The sequence below is a fragment of the Mus caroli genome, unplaced genomic scaffold (assembly GCF_978045245.1).
Source record: "Mus caroli unplaced genomic scaffold, Mus_caroli_1 scaffold_6, whole genome shotgun sequence".
NCBI lineage: Eukaryota > Metazoa > Chordata > Mammalia > Rodentia > Muridae > Mus > Mus caroli.
The window spans coordinates 46,875,643-46,889,684 of NW_028227261.1; the positions used below are offsets into that span (position 1 = coordinate 46,875,643).

The following is a 14,042-nucleotide window of genomic DNA, read 5'->3' on the forward strand; positions in this document are numbered from 1 at the left end:
CCTCTTACTGGACTCTCACTCTGGCCTGCCACAGGCTCCCAGATCTTGTGTTTCCCACATAGCAGACTCAAATGAGGCAGAGTATAATTTAGGAGATAGTGTATAATAATAGAGCAAGGAGGGTTAAGAGTGGATAATGGCCAGAGGGACCAGTGCAGAAGGAAAAAAACTCACCACATGTAAGTGGATAATGGCAAAGAGTCACCGTTGTGCCAATTATGTCAAAATAAACATTACACTGTTCTCTTTTTCTTTTTTTAAACAATGGGTATGCTAGCACAAGCCTTTTTAAAAAGTAATTAATTATATGTGAGTACACTGTAGCTGTCTTCAGACACACCAGAAGAGGGCATCAGATCTCATTACGGATGCTTGTGAGCCACCATACGGTTGCTGAGATTTGAACTCAGGACTTTCGGAAGGGCAGTCAGTGCTCTTACCCGTTGAGCCATCTCTCCAGCCCTACACTGTTTTCTTACGTCTCTACACATAGTTTTCCTGGAGGCTATTGTCGTGCTCAGATAGAAAAATGGGTTTGGAGTTGTGTTTGTGAGTGTGTGTTGTGTGTATGTGTTGATGCCTGGTGGTATGCAGTGCACATGCTCATTTAGGACCTCCCATTTTCATCTGCAGCTTTCTATCCTCACCTTACTCCCTTGACATAAGGTCTCTCACTGAACTGGAAGCTGTTTCAGCTTAGTCTTGCTGATCGTGAGCTCTTGGAATCCCCAGCCTCTTCTCCCCAATGCTGGGGTTACAAACTCATGAAGTCAGTGCTGGGGTTACAAACTCATGAAGTCAGTGCTGGGGTTACAAACTCATGAAGTCAGTGCTGGGGTTACAAACTCATGAAGTCAGTGCTGGGGTTACAAACTCAGGAAGTCAGTGCTGGGGTTACAAACTCAGGAAGTCATGCCCAGCTGTTATTTGTTTGTTGTTGTTGTTTTTCCCCCAGAGCTGAGGACCGAACTCAGGGCCTTGTACTTACTAGGCAAGCACTCTACCACTGAGCTAAATCCCCAACCTGTTTGTTGGTTTTAATGTGCTCTGTGGACATGTATACCTGCACACCAAAAGAGAGCATCAAATCTCCCTCCTTTTAAATGTGTATAAAAAAAAAAAAAAAGGGTGTGTGTGTGTGGGGGGGGGGGGGTGGGATGCACACCTTTAATCACAGTACTTGGGAGGTGGAGGCATATGGATCTCTGAGTTCAAGGCCAGCCTGGTCTACAGAGGGAGTTCTAGGACAGCCAGGGCTGTATAGAGAATCCCTGTCTCAAGAAAACTAACAATGTTAGTGTCTTGTGAGCTACCCTATGTGCTGAAGCATCTCTGTAGCCTGTTTTTGTTTTGTATTTTTATTTGTGTGTGTGTGTTTCTAAGTGTTTGGTTGCATTTATGTAAGCAAAGTGTCCATGGAGGCCAAGAGGAATCAGATCCCCTGAAAACAGAGTTAAAGATGGCAGTAAGCTGCCACATGGGTCTGGGGATTGGACCTGGGCTCTCTGCAGGAGCTGCAAGTGTCTCTAACCACTGAGCCACCTCCTCAGTCCCTGGGTGCCCAGCTTTATATGTAGATCCTGGGGGTTCAAACTCACATCCTTATGCTTACAGAGCAAGAGCTCTTACTCTGAGCCATACCCCACTCCCCAACTTATGATTTTTGTTAAAGTTTTGTTTTGGGACTTGCTTTTTTGTTTGCTTTTGTTGTTTCACTATATGAGTAATTAATTTGAAAGCTAGCATCCACATGAGACAACATGCAATATTATCACTTAATATATTTTATAGATCCATCCATTTTTCTGCAAATTTCCTAATTTCATTTTTCTTTACCTCATATCTATATCTATATATCACATTGCGTCTGTTGATGGGCATAAATAATTTTGATAGGATATAGTTGTCTGGTTGTATACCCAGGAGCAGTATGTTGGGTCATGTGACAGTTCTGTTAAAATTATTTTAGAAACTTCTGTCTGTGGAGGTTCCTTCCCAGGACAGGTTGTATGCACATCTCACCTACTAGAAAGTAGATCCAACCTCAGGCTCTAATGCTTTTGCAGTAAATATTGTCAGCTGAGCTATCTCCCCATCAAGTTTCGTGATTTTTAAAAATTTAAAAATTGTTTGGTTATGTGTGGATCCATGTGTAGGTGTGCATGCTTACAAGTGCAAGTGCCCTGAGCGTCTGGAAGATGGTGTCAGATACCCTGGAGCTGGAGTTACAGGCAGGTGTGAGCTGCCAGGCGTAGGTGCAAGGAATTCAAGTTCTCTGCAAAAGCCACCCCCTCAGCCTGTGCTTTCTTTTGGCAATTAAAACATCATTTGTGTGTCTGTATGTGTGCGTGCAGTGGCCATGGAGGTGGTGAGTGTTAATCCCCTGGAGCTGGAGTGGTGAGCTGCCCGACTTCAGTTCTAGAAACTAAATTCAGATCGTCTGCAAGAGCCTCCACTTGAGCCTTTACACTCATGCCTTTGAGCCATTTCAACCGCCTCATTTTGTTTATCATTCACTTTTCTTCTATAAAGGACTTCTTCACTCTTCCTTTTGGTTCATTGTGGGTGTGGACATTATAACAATATTCTGATACAGGGGTGGAGAGGTGTCTCAGCAGTTAAGAGCACTTGCTTTTTTGTAGTTCTAGTCACCAGCACACACATGGCTGCTCACACTCATTTGTAACTAGCTGTAGGGGATCAGATGGCCTCTCCTGAGTACACATAGGTGGTACATCCTCACAGATGCACACAGAACATTATACATACAAAATAATCCTTAAAAATATCCTGATAGGGATTCTCAACTCAGTTTTATTAGAATGTGTGTGTAATAAAAGGGATATAGACGAGGGCTTCTAGCTTGCCTGGTCAATTTCTCTACACAGAAATCTATCCCGCATCCCCAGCCCTCTTGAGCCAGGGCCTCACTAAGATGCTCAGGCTGATCTTGAGCTCAGGATGTTACAGTCTAGGCCTTATGCTTATAATCCTGTCTTAGCCTTTTGAGTAGCTGGGATTACAGGTCTTTGCCATCAAGTCTGGCTACAAATTTATAAACTATTTGAAGACTAATAGCAGACATTATCACAGCTCACTCATTTCATGAAGTTCCCAAGCAGCAGTCTATGTATCAGGACACAGTAATGTGTTGAATGCACAAGGTTCATAACCTTGTATTTACTTAGTGGAATGAACCCAGAACCTCTCTCATTTGTCAACAAACCACCTTCCACTGAGCTATCGTTTTACATTTGTTTCAGTTTGGTCAAGGAATGGCATATGCCTTCAATCCCCACTTGAGAGGCAGCAGCAGGTGGAGCTCTGAAGCTAGCCTGGTCTACATCGCTAGTTCCAGAGAATCCAGGGAACTTTTTGAGACACCATCTTAAAAGTTTCAGTTTCAGACAGGGTCTCCCTAATCTACCCAGGTTGCCTTGAACATGCTTTGTAACCCAGTCCTCCCACCTGTTTTCTCAGCATGGCCTAGGTTGGTGATAAGACTGTAACCAGAATATGTAAGCCAAGTTAAACCTTTTGCCCCAAAGCTGCGTTTAGTCATAATGTCTGTGTTGCAGCAACAGAGAGCAAACTGGCCTCGAACCTGCTTTGCTGAGGACTTTTAATTTCTAATCTCTCTGTGTCTAACTCCCAAGTTTTGGGATTGCAGGTGTGTGCCACCATATCCAATTTATTGCAGCGTGGGGAACAGGCTTTCACCTCACTAATGAATGGTATCTGCAGTCCATAGCACATCATTATTGAACTTATCCTTAAGTACTTTCTACTTTCTGTCAACAAGATTTGTTTTTTATAAGCGGTAACTTTGTTTTGAAGATCAGTGCCTGCTTGCCTGCCAGCAGTAATCCTTCTGCTTCAGCCTCTCGAATTCTGAGATTACATGATGTTCCCCATGAAGGGCTAAAGGCTTTGATTTATCATTGGGAAATGAACCCAGTGCTACCTGCAAAGGGCATTGTCAGTGTGATGCACCCCAAACCATACCAGTTCTTTTCTATAAAATCAATTTTACTTTGTATCAACTAAAATCCAATACATCATAGCATATAGTGAAGTTTTCCTGTAACCTCTGAACAACCCACCAGGTATTTCTCAGAGGCAACCAGTATACCTAACTTCATACAAATTCTCCCAGAACTATTTTACATAGATACAAGGATCTTGTATACATATCTTTATATACATAGTATGTTACCGTAACTTCTCCAAAACTTTGGAAAAAGCAAAATAAATAATGGAAAATAACAAACTTATAACAACAATTTCATCCTGTATATTCTGCTATAATTCCATGTTCTGAAGAAATAAAATAAAGCTCTGAGACAAAGCAGAAGTTTGTGAAGTCCTTCACTCTTCTTTGAGAGCATACAGCACGTCATTCTGGCTAACATTGAGTCTCACTCGAAGGAGAAGGTCATTTCTACTGGGCTCCACCAGAAGAAGGCGGCAAGAACCCAGACGTGAGCACACAGCCATGGTCTCTGACATGGTTGGGTATGGCAGTCCCTCCATTCTGCACAGAGCCACGTGCTGACTGTATATCTAGACAGCAAAAGTGAAAGCGAAGTAAAGGTTAGGAAAGACAGTAATGCCGGGCTTTTATCCGATCATCTTTTGCAAAAATGGAGCACCTGGTAGTCCACACACTTGGGAGGCAGAGGCCAGAGGCCAGGAGACTTTGAGTCTCAGGACAACCAAGGCTACATAGTTAAGACCCAGTGACAAAACAGTCATTCACGCCTTGGATACCAAATGTGTCGTCATCGGTAGATGCCCTTGCACAAATGCAAGCTGTAGAACAGGGCACGGCTCATCTGAACCTTGCCATTCTATCATTTATCTATGTGACAATAGGCAGGTTATGTCACTTTTTCTTTTCTAGTCTTTTTTTTGGTTTTCCGAGACAGGGTTTCTCTGTGTAGCCCTGGCTGTCCTGGAACTCACTCTGTAGACCAGGCTGGCCTCGAACTCAGAAATCCACCTGCCTCTGCCTCCCAAGTGCTGGGATTAAAGGCGTGTGCCACCACACCCGCTCTTTTCTAGTCTTTTAAAGGAAAGGTTTTGAAGTCTGTAGCTCACACTGGACTTTAACTCACTATGTAGACCAATCTGGCCTCAAACTCTTGTCAATCCCCTTGCCTCATCTTCCAAGTGCAGAGACTGCAGGTGTTAAAGCCTCAGTGTTACGGGATGTCCCGCACCTATCTTACCAGTTGATCCGCATGAAATGATTATTAACTGCAGAGAAAGTCATGTCGTGTGGTCACAGGCATTAAGAGTTCGAGCCTGCACAGTAACATCTGGAATGTAGCACTGCTAAAGGTCACTCTGGGGTCTTGTTATTTCCTTTGTTTAAAGGACAAGGTCTCATATATTCCAGGCTGGTCTCAAAGTGTGTATGAGCCAAGGATGACACAATTTATAAACCTCCTTCCCTCCTCTACCTCAAAGTCCCAGGAGTATGAACCACCAAGCCTGGTTGATGTGGTACTGGAGAACTGAACACCGGACCAACACTTCAGTTACAAAAGAACCTGAGCCCCTGTTAATTTCTCCCCTAGTCTAAGAACTCTGGACCCACCCATATCTAGAAAGACAGAAAAGAAAAAAAAAAAAAAAAAACTTTCAACCAATTACCTGTTGAAAGGTTGCTTCCTCTAGTCCTGACCGACGGAATTCCGCAAGAATGGCTCTCAGGAAGCTCTGTTCCACGACAGAAGCGTTTCTTAAAGGAAACCAAGAGATGGGAGTTCTAGAGCCTCACGGAAGAGAGAAACCCTGGGGAACATTTTCTGTATCTCCTGACAAAGCCCCACACTTTCCCCACAGGATCAAACTGACAGAAAATGCTCGTTGGAAATGGGCGAACACAGGGACTACTTCTAGAATTACGCCCGCCTGCATCTTAAAATAAATGAATGAATGAATAAAAGAATGAATGGAAATGATAAAAAACCCACTTATGAATTTTGGGAGTGGAGCATGCCTCAGTAAGAAGAAACATAATTGTGTCTTGTTTGTGTATCCTTTAAAAGAAAAGAATGGTGTTTGCATGCAGGACAGAAAAGGGTGGCAGATGCCCAGAATTGACAGGCAGCTGTGAGCTGACATGTCTATGTTGGGAGCTAAATTTGAGTCTTCTGTAAAGAGCTACAAGTACTTTCTACCACCACCCTACTACCTATCTGTTGTTCTTCTCCTTACTGAGTTTCACTGTGTAGTTCAGACTTTCATGGAACTATCACTATGTAACTTAAACTTGTGACAATCTTCCTGCCTTAGCCTCTCAAGTGCTGGGATTATATGCATGAAAAACCAAACCCAGTCTGTTCCTGTAGTATTTGTACTCAATAAATGCCCCAATAAAAGTTGTAAGCATTCGGCCCCTACCCAAGGATTGTGTTGCCTTCCGATTGCCCCTAAGACTTTCTCTAATTCAATGTGGATAGAACGAGTTAAGTCTGAAAAACAAGCCAACTGCTAAAGCCCCTAAGCTGGGACATCTCAGACCCTCCCAGAAGTGCATGCACAAAGCATGCATCTTACTTGATGGCAGTAATATATGACGAGGAGAACATTTCATCTATAGCTTCCATTAAGTGGGCCACAGTCACCAGGCTCAGAGAGTCACCGCGTAGATGGGAAAGCTCGCAGATCTCTGTGGCACGCCTGCAGATGTCCAGGCAGCGCCGGGCATCTCCAGAGAGGGCTGCTACCTACAAGAAGGAACGTTTATTATTTATTTTTTCAGATTTTTATTTTATTTGATGTACACTGTAGCTGTACAGATGGTTGTGAGCTTTCGTGTGGTTGTTGGGAATTGAATTTTGAGGACCCCTCTCCAATCCAGTCAGCCCTGCTCACTGTCTTCAGGCACAGTAGAAGATGATGTTAGATCTCATTAAGGGTGGATGGGAGGCACCACATGGTTGCTAGGATTCAAACTCAGGACCTTCGGTAGAACAGTCAGTGCTCTTACCCGTTAAGCCATCTCGCCAGCCCCGGAATATTTTATTTCTCATGTCCACTTGCCATCTCAGGTAAATAACCACTGGCTCTTGTTGGGGTCATCTTTGTGCACTGTGTAAAGACTGTCTTTGTATTATTCAAAAGCTGATTTCTATGCCAACAAAGCTGAGTGCAGATAGACTTTGGTATTGTAGCCAAATTGATGGCTACATCAATTTTATTAACACTCCCTCTCTTATCTTCTGATTGGTTTACTAAAAAGCTGATGGCCTATACAAAAAAAGAGAATAGGTAGGACTTGTGGCAGAGATAGGGTGGGGGTGGGGGTGGGGGTGTTTAACAGCCAGAAACAGAAGAGGCAGGGCAGAACTGAAGGAGAGGTAACTAGTGAGCCACATAGCAGAGCACAGATTAATAAATATATATATGTTCATGACTGGAATACAATTACTACATCCCAAACGGCTGTCCCATGATTCTATAGGTAACAGCAGTGGAAAGGGTAGAAATCCCGTTTTATTATTCAGGAAATAAGTGGGGTTTTGTTGTTAGTCTTTGAGGAGATGGAAAAGATGCTTATTGTTATGAGAACTTGGTTCTTTTCTCAGTAGCCACAGAGTGGTTCACAAATACCCACACCCCCAGCTTCTAGGGAATCTAAAGCCCTAATATGACATCTGTGGAAGCTGGGAATGGTGATAAAGCAGGAGGTAAATATAGGAACTCAAGGCCAGTCTAGTCCATATAGTGAGTTCCAGAACAGCAAAGACTACATAGAGACCCAGTCTCAGAAACAAACAAAACACAAGGGTTCTTATTCTGTGTGCCCTGAGAGACAGTTACCAGCAGCTAGGGGAAGAGTATATCTGGAGTATTCCTCCCTCAGAATGTAGTAAATTTGGGAGAACGGCCTGATCAATGCCCAAGAGAATTAAAATCAAGATTGGGAAGGGAAAGAAGTCAAATTTTGCCAGATACCATGCAGGAGGAGCTGCAGTAGGCAAGTAAGCTTCCTGGAGACACAATATTTTGCACAACTCCAATGGAAAGGCACAGGATTGCTTCTTGATGTTGATATGCAGTCTGTGTTTGTCATTGCTATATTCCTCACATACCTAGCACTGTAAGACTGGGCACGGGAAGACCCTCCACTCTATTAGGCAATTTTCCTGTAGATCAACATGAAGATGAATTTTCATAAAATACTATTTGGATGAATTAATGAATTTTTGGAACTCCTGATTTGATTTAAATAGTTTTAGAAAGTTAAGGTAGTTGACAGTTTAATGAGATGGTTTAAGTTGTTTTTCTAAAAAAGGTAAAATTAAGAGTAGAATGTTGAGGCTGGCGAGATGGCTCAGTGGTAAGAGTATTGACTGCTCTTCCGAAGGTTCTGAGTTCAAATCCCAGCAACCACATGGTGGCTCACAACCACCCGTAATGAGATCTGACGCCCTCTTCTGGTTTCTGAAGACAGCTACAGTATATTTATGTATAATAATAAATAAATCTTTTTTAAAAAAAAAAAGAGTAGAATGTTGCCCCTCCTTTGTAGAATAGTGAGGGTTACATAGGATAGAAAAGGAGGACAGTGAGCTTTCATGAACTAAAAGCACATAATAGTACTAGGAAGAAAAAATAGGCTTGGGACAAGTTTGAACACACTCATTCTTTCAAAGAGCACAATCACTCTGGGTTGGGCTGAGTTCCTTGATCTCATATATAGGGATAGGGCCATACATTGCAGTGTGTACAATTAAAAAAAGACAGGTGATTAGCCAGTTAATCTGAACAAGACTTCAGCGAAGTATAGGAAAAAACTTGCTATGATGGACTGGCTTGCTTAAACTTTGCTACACAATGATGCAGGAAAACTCTGCTAATTAAGGTAGATGTCTGCCAGTGGCCAGATAGCCTTCTGAGGCTCAGCTCATAATATAGGACTCCCTCATTAAAAGTTTCTCCTTCTGAGCTCAGGGAAATTCTAAGCTCCACACTGGCCTCTATCAGAGGAATGTTTATAGGATTAATTTCCTTTCTTCTGACAATCCTGTTCAGCCAGCCCCTGAGATTCCTGAAAGGTTTCCCCACACTAATGAAGCATTCCAGGTCCCCGGAGCTCCAAGCCAATGGCCCCTGCTCATCCTGGATGTCCCCTCAAACTTTACTTAGGGTGATTGAAGGCTGATTGAATGCTTATAAAGTTGATCTGCCTACTGACAAGTGGTCCCAGTGTGGTCATCCACCATACATCTCACAGGGCTTCTGAACCCTGTTTGGGTCTCTTATTTCCACTGCCCATGTGGACCGAAGCAGCTGAGGAGCCTTGCGGGCAGGGACACCCACAAATATTATTGCTTTGCAGCTATGTTGAACAGGTAGAGAAAAAGAGATGGGAAATGTTAGCTAGGTCTGAGTTTCAAAAGAATAATACATAATCAATCATCCTGTTATAATTTCCTCTTGTATAATGATTTTAATCTGTTTTTTGTGGTGATTGTTTTTAGCGAATATGTGTAGCTACAAAGTAATCTTTTTCTTACACAGAGAACTCAATGTTTTAAGTGGTATTAAAAGGCTGAGAATAAAATAAAGTTGTTGGAGCCTGCTTGTTTGTTAGAGCTCTGCTCCATCCACCCAATGTGTAAATGTGTATTAATGTGTATTAACGTATGTATGTACATATGTATGATCCCCCCCTTCTCTCTGACTTCTCACTGGCCCCCAAACAAATAAAGAGTTCAGAGTTTATGATATTGCCTTTCACAGGCAGTGCCAGCCCCAGTAAATCAAACTTTATTCACTCAGAGAAGTCTGCTGAGTGAATCACCCACTCCACACTCGGCCCTCCTCAGTTTACCTTGTGGTATCAAACCTGGCCTTTGACAAAATTTGGGAGAAGCCCTGGGTTGAGACAGGTGCATGAAACTAACGCACAATGTCAGTAGCTACTGCTGATCCTTCTACGGTTTCCAAGCCCCTCTTCTCAAGGAACTCTCCACTTCTCCCCAAGCTGACTTTGAAAAACGCTTGAATGCTTTATTGCCATTTGCTTGTTAGTTTTGATAGGATATCCCAATGTAGCCCAGGCTAGCCTTGAGCTGGCACTCCTCCTCACTGTCCACGTGCTGATATGGATACCCTGTCATACATACCCAGATCACTTGGGTTTTAATTCTTTTCATCCTACAAAGACCTCTTTCTCAGTTCTTATATTCCCAGTACTCGTTAGCAACCAGAAACTCACCTGTCACTAGACCACACTGAATTATCTCTAAAAGGATCCATTCCTTCCAAAATTATAGTTTTCCAAGAAAACTATAATGTATATGTATATAATACGCTAAGACATTAAAAGTAGTCATCTTAGCGAAGCGTGATGGTGCGTGCTTTTAAAGCAAATAAGATGAATTATAAGCAATTAAAAAAAAAAAAAAGCTTGGGATTTATTTAATGTGTGAATCCTCTATTTTGTGTTTGCCTACATGCCACAAGAGGGCATCAGATTTCAGATGGTCATGAGACACACCTCGTAGTTCCTGGGACTTGAACTCAGGACCTCTTGAAGAGCAGCCAGTACTGTCAAAGGCTGAGCCATCTCACCAGCCACCATAAGCAATTTTTAATGTTTTGAGTGTACCAAAGCCACTGTTCTAATAAGTGACACAAGTATCATGGCGTTCCCTTTCTTTAGGTTCCTACATCCTATGGGTAGAGGCGCCATGCAAACATTTCCTCATTAGCACCATCCTCACCTGTAAAACAGCATCCTAGTAGTGAACAGTGTGAATTCAAAAGCTTGTGCTAAGGCCCAAACAAAATGAAAGAGAATATTGAAAACAAAAAGTACTCACAGCAATTCTGCATACAGCTTGTCTGTAGACTAGATCATTCTATATAAGCAAGCCTCAACACTGACCAGTTTCTAAGGGTTGAACTTATACCGTCACCTCACTATTTCGGGGCTTTGGTCCTTCCTAAAGGATCCCTTTAATAACACAAAACAGTTTGTTCCTTGCATCAATTCAGGTTAGCTTGTACATAAGCCCATAATCCTCGTGGCCTTCTAAACAATCATACAAGTCTTCCATAATTGTTTCTTCATTTTATCCGCCCACCCACTCATCCATCCATTGACACAGTAGTTCACAAATTTAGCCCTGGCTGACCCAGAACTTCCTTCCCATAGAGATCAGAAGAGGCTCAAACTCAATCCTGGAATTGCCAGACACGGGATTGAAGGCAAGTGCCACCACCCTCAACCCTTTGGTATTTTCATAGTCCTTCCTAAAGTTTTCTTCATTCAGAGCCTACAGCCCAGGACACACACAGTGGGTGTTCAGTAGGGACTTGCTGAATGGCTTGAAGATGACCTACCTTCCTGGCTACCAGCTGGATGGCATCGTCCTCAAAGGCCCTTAAATCCCTCAGTCGAGACACTAAGATCTGTTTCAGCTGGCTGTGAGAATAGGGCTGGAAAGACATCCTGGTGAGGCCCTGAAGACACAAGATGACAGATTGCAGAGGGAAATTGTTCACAGGTCCTCAAGCTTGGTCCTTAAGTCCCACATAATAATCTATTACTTTCTTCCCATTTCTCCTTTCAGCTGCTGCCTAGTTGACCTGGGTACCCTGCAGGTCAGTAGATACCAAACTATCCTGTTTTCTATTATAAACTTTTATTTTTTTAGAATCTTCCAAGAAGACAGAGGTGCTGTAAGGGAATCACAGCTCCCACCTTCCCTTACCACGTTCTTCACGGTCTGATGGTGGTGCTTCCTGACAAACCAACCATAAGCCCACGAAGGCAGAGACAGTCGGTCTGGTTCTCTGCTTTATTCTAAGTACCGAAGAGGTGGCAGGCTTAAATACTTTTATTTTTATTTTATTTTTTTATTTTTTAAGATTTATTTATTATATGTAAGTACACTGTAGCTGTCTTCAGACACTCCAGAAGAGGGCATCAGATTTCATAACGGATGGTTGTGAGCCACCATGTGGTTGCTGGGATTTGAACTCTGGACCTTAGGAAGAGCAGTCGGTGCTCTTAACCACTGAGCCATCTCACCAGCCCAATACTTTTTATTTCTAAAAGGTAACTAAACTTCCAGTACTTTGTGAGACCAGAAAGCCAAGGTATAGTATTTATAGAAAAGGGCAAGCAAAGTTTTTCATTCCAGCACAAAAATGACAGTTATAGCAAAAGTCGTATTTACGGGTGCTCTATATTTTCACTTTTGCAGAGCACCCTGACTCACCAGTCGGCTAGACACACGGTTCATCATGATCCTCTCGGGAAGGTCCATGGTGTTGGCAATGGTCAGCACTATCAAGTGGGCCCCCTTGTGAGTAGGCCAATCAAAGAGGTTGTACATTACATCTTGTTTGTGAGTCCAAAGAAGGTCAAGCTGCCAAAGACAATATACATACAATGTCACTCAGAGACCGAGCCAGAGCACATAAAGTGATAACCTGCACTACTGAGTTAGTGCATGTCCTGTCCACATGGCACTTTCTAATCAGTAAGGGAATCAATGGACAGGCTTCAGTTGCACACTATCTGCTCCTGGGAGAGTGAATCTGTGCAGCCACCCCTTCTCTTGTACTCCTGGGGCACCTCACAGTGGGGCAAGTAGACAATGCCACCAGACAGAAGGACTGGGTAAGGCCAAACAGGCTCAGACTCCAGGGAATCTCAGAATTGAGAACAGCAGGAGTGGAGCCAGCTCCCTGCCAAGCTCTAGCTGTTCTGGAGCAGGTAACGACACCCCATTGAGAGGACCATAGATAGCAATCAGTCACATAGCATAAAGCCCTGGAGTTCTGAGGTTTTTAGCTAGGCCCCAACAGTTCAGCTGATGGGATCCCCTTCCTGGGCACTTCTTCCCGCAAAAGGTATTTAATGCCTGGTTCACCCTGAGTAAGGTGTATGCATTCACATCCACCATCAAAGAAAACCGTTTGGACAAGCAAAGACCACCTCTTCATCAAGGATTGCCACAGCAGAGACCTCTGCTGTGACACTCACTCTGAAGCAAAGCAGGTTCCACCACAGTCCTGGGCTCAGCCTTATTCCTGCATTGCGCAAAGACACCCTGAGGGGAAGCTCGAACGGGGTTCCCAACTCCCGGGGTTCCCAACATCTGGGTACACAGGAGGCTGAGAACCACGGCAACTGTCCCAGACTCCAATTTCCCACCCAAGAAACATGGACCGAGGAACCCCATTATGTACTGTGTCCTGCTCCCCTGAGCTGCTTGACGGCTCCCCAACATGGCTTGGGCACCCCGGCAGTGAGACAGACAAGAACCCGGGAACCTCACCTCATCTACGAGCAGCACAGTGGTTTCCTTCTGGGACCCTTGGCCGCAGAATTGCTTCGCCAGCAGTTCTGCTGCATGATTGGCTGTTGCCTTCTGGCCTGTCAGTTTCTGCACAAGGGAAAAGCAACGGCTGTAGTAAAGAGTAATGAGTCTACAAGAAGCAGCTACTCATTTCCTATACCCTGCCTCTAACTCTAGTCCCTTTACCTAGCGGGATGTTATCTGTTCAAAGGCTAACAGTGAATGAAAGAACAAGGCCTACATCCAAATCCAAGACACTCTCCACGCCATCTGTGAGCTAGGGCTCCTTCCATGTTGGCATGTAATCAATCAATATCTAACCTCTAAAAAGTCTGCCTGCCTCACCTTTGCCACCTCTGGATAAATTTGTGAAGTGCACATAAAATTAAGTAATTCTTTCCTTTCCCATGTGTTTCTAAGGAACTGTTTCCCCCAAACAACGTAGCGTACCTGTAAAATCTGCACATAGACCTGGTGGGGCTCCGTCAGCTTCATCCCATTAACCTCAACGTATTGGAAGGGAGGAACATCATTTGTGTCTGCTGCCTGCTGCAGACAGCGTATGACCTCATGCACAGTGGCTGTCTTCCCTGTCCCAGGGACCCCAGAAATGTACATACACCTAGAGCAAGAAAACAATATACATAGGCTGAATCCCTGCCACCCACATGTTCAGAAAGAGCAAGACCCCTGAGATGCAAGTAAGAG

At 43.7% G+C, this 14,042-nt stretch overlaps 1 protein-coding gene across 1 annotated transcript in view; it reads right to left on the reverse strand.

The window, feature by feature from the left end:
- Positions 1-1,691: 1,691 nt before the first annotated feature.
- Orc1 (origin recognition complex subunit 1) overlaps positions 1,692-14,042 on the reverse strand; it is a 33,883-nt gene continuing 21,532 nt past the window's right edge. The window contains exons 11-17 of the mRNA XM_085839107.1: positions 13,785-13,956; positions 13,314-13,421; positions 12,249-12,398; positions 11,364-11,487; positions 6,568-6,733; positions 5,659-5,746; positions 1,692-4,563 (exon numbers count right to left, since the gene is read on the reverse strand). Of these exons, the coding sequence (XP_085695233.1) occupies positions 4,369-4,563; positions 5,659-5,746; positions 6,568-6,733; positions 11,364-11,487; positions 12,249-12,398; positions 13,314-13,421; positions 13,785-13,956 (1,003 nt within the window). The 3' untranslated portion in view covers positions 1,692-4,368. The remainder of the gene's footprint in view (positions 4,564-5,658; positions 5,747-6,567; positions 6,734-11,363; positions 11,488-12,248; positions 12,399-13,313; positions 13,422-13,784; positions 13,957-14,042) is intronic.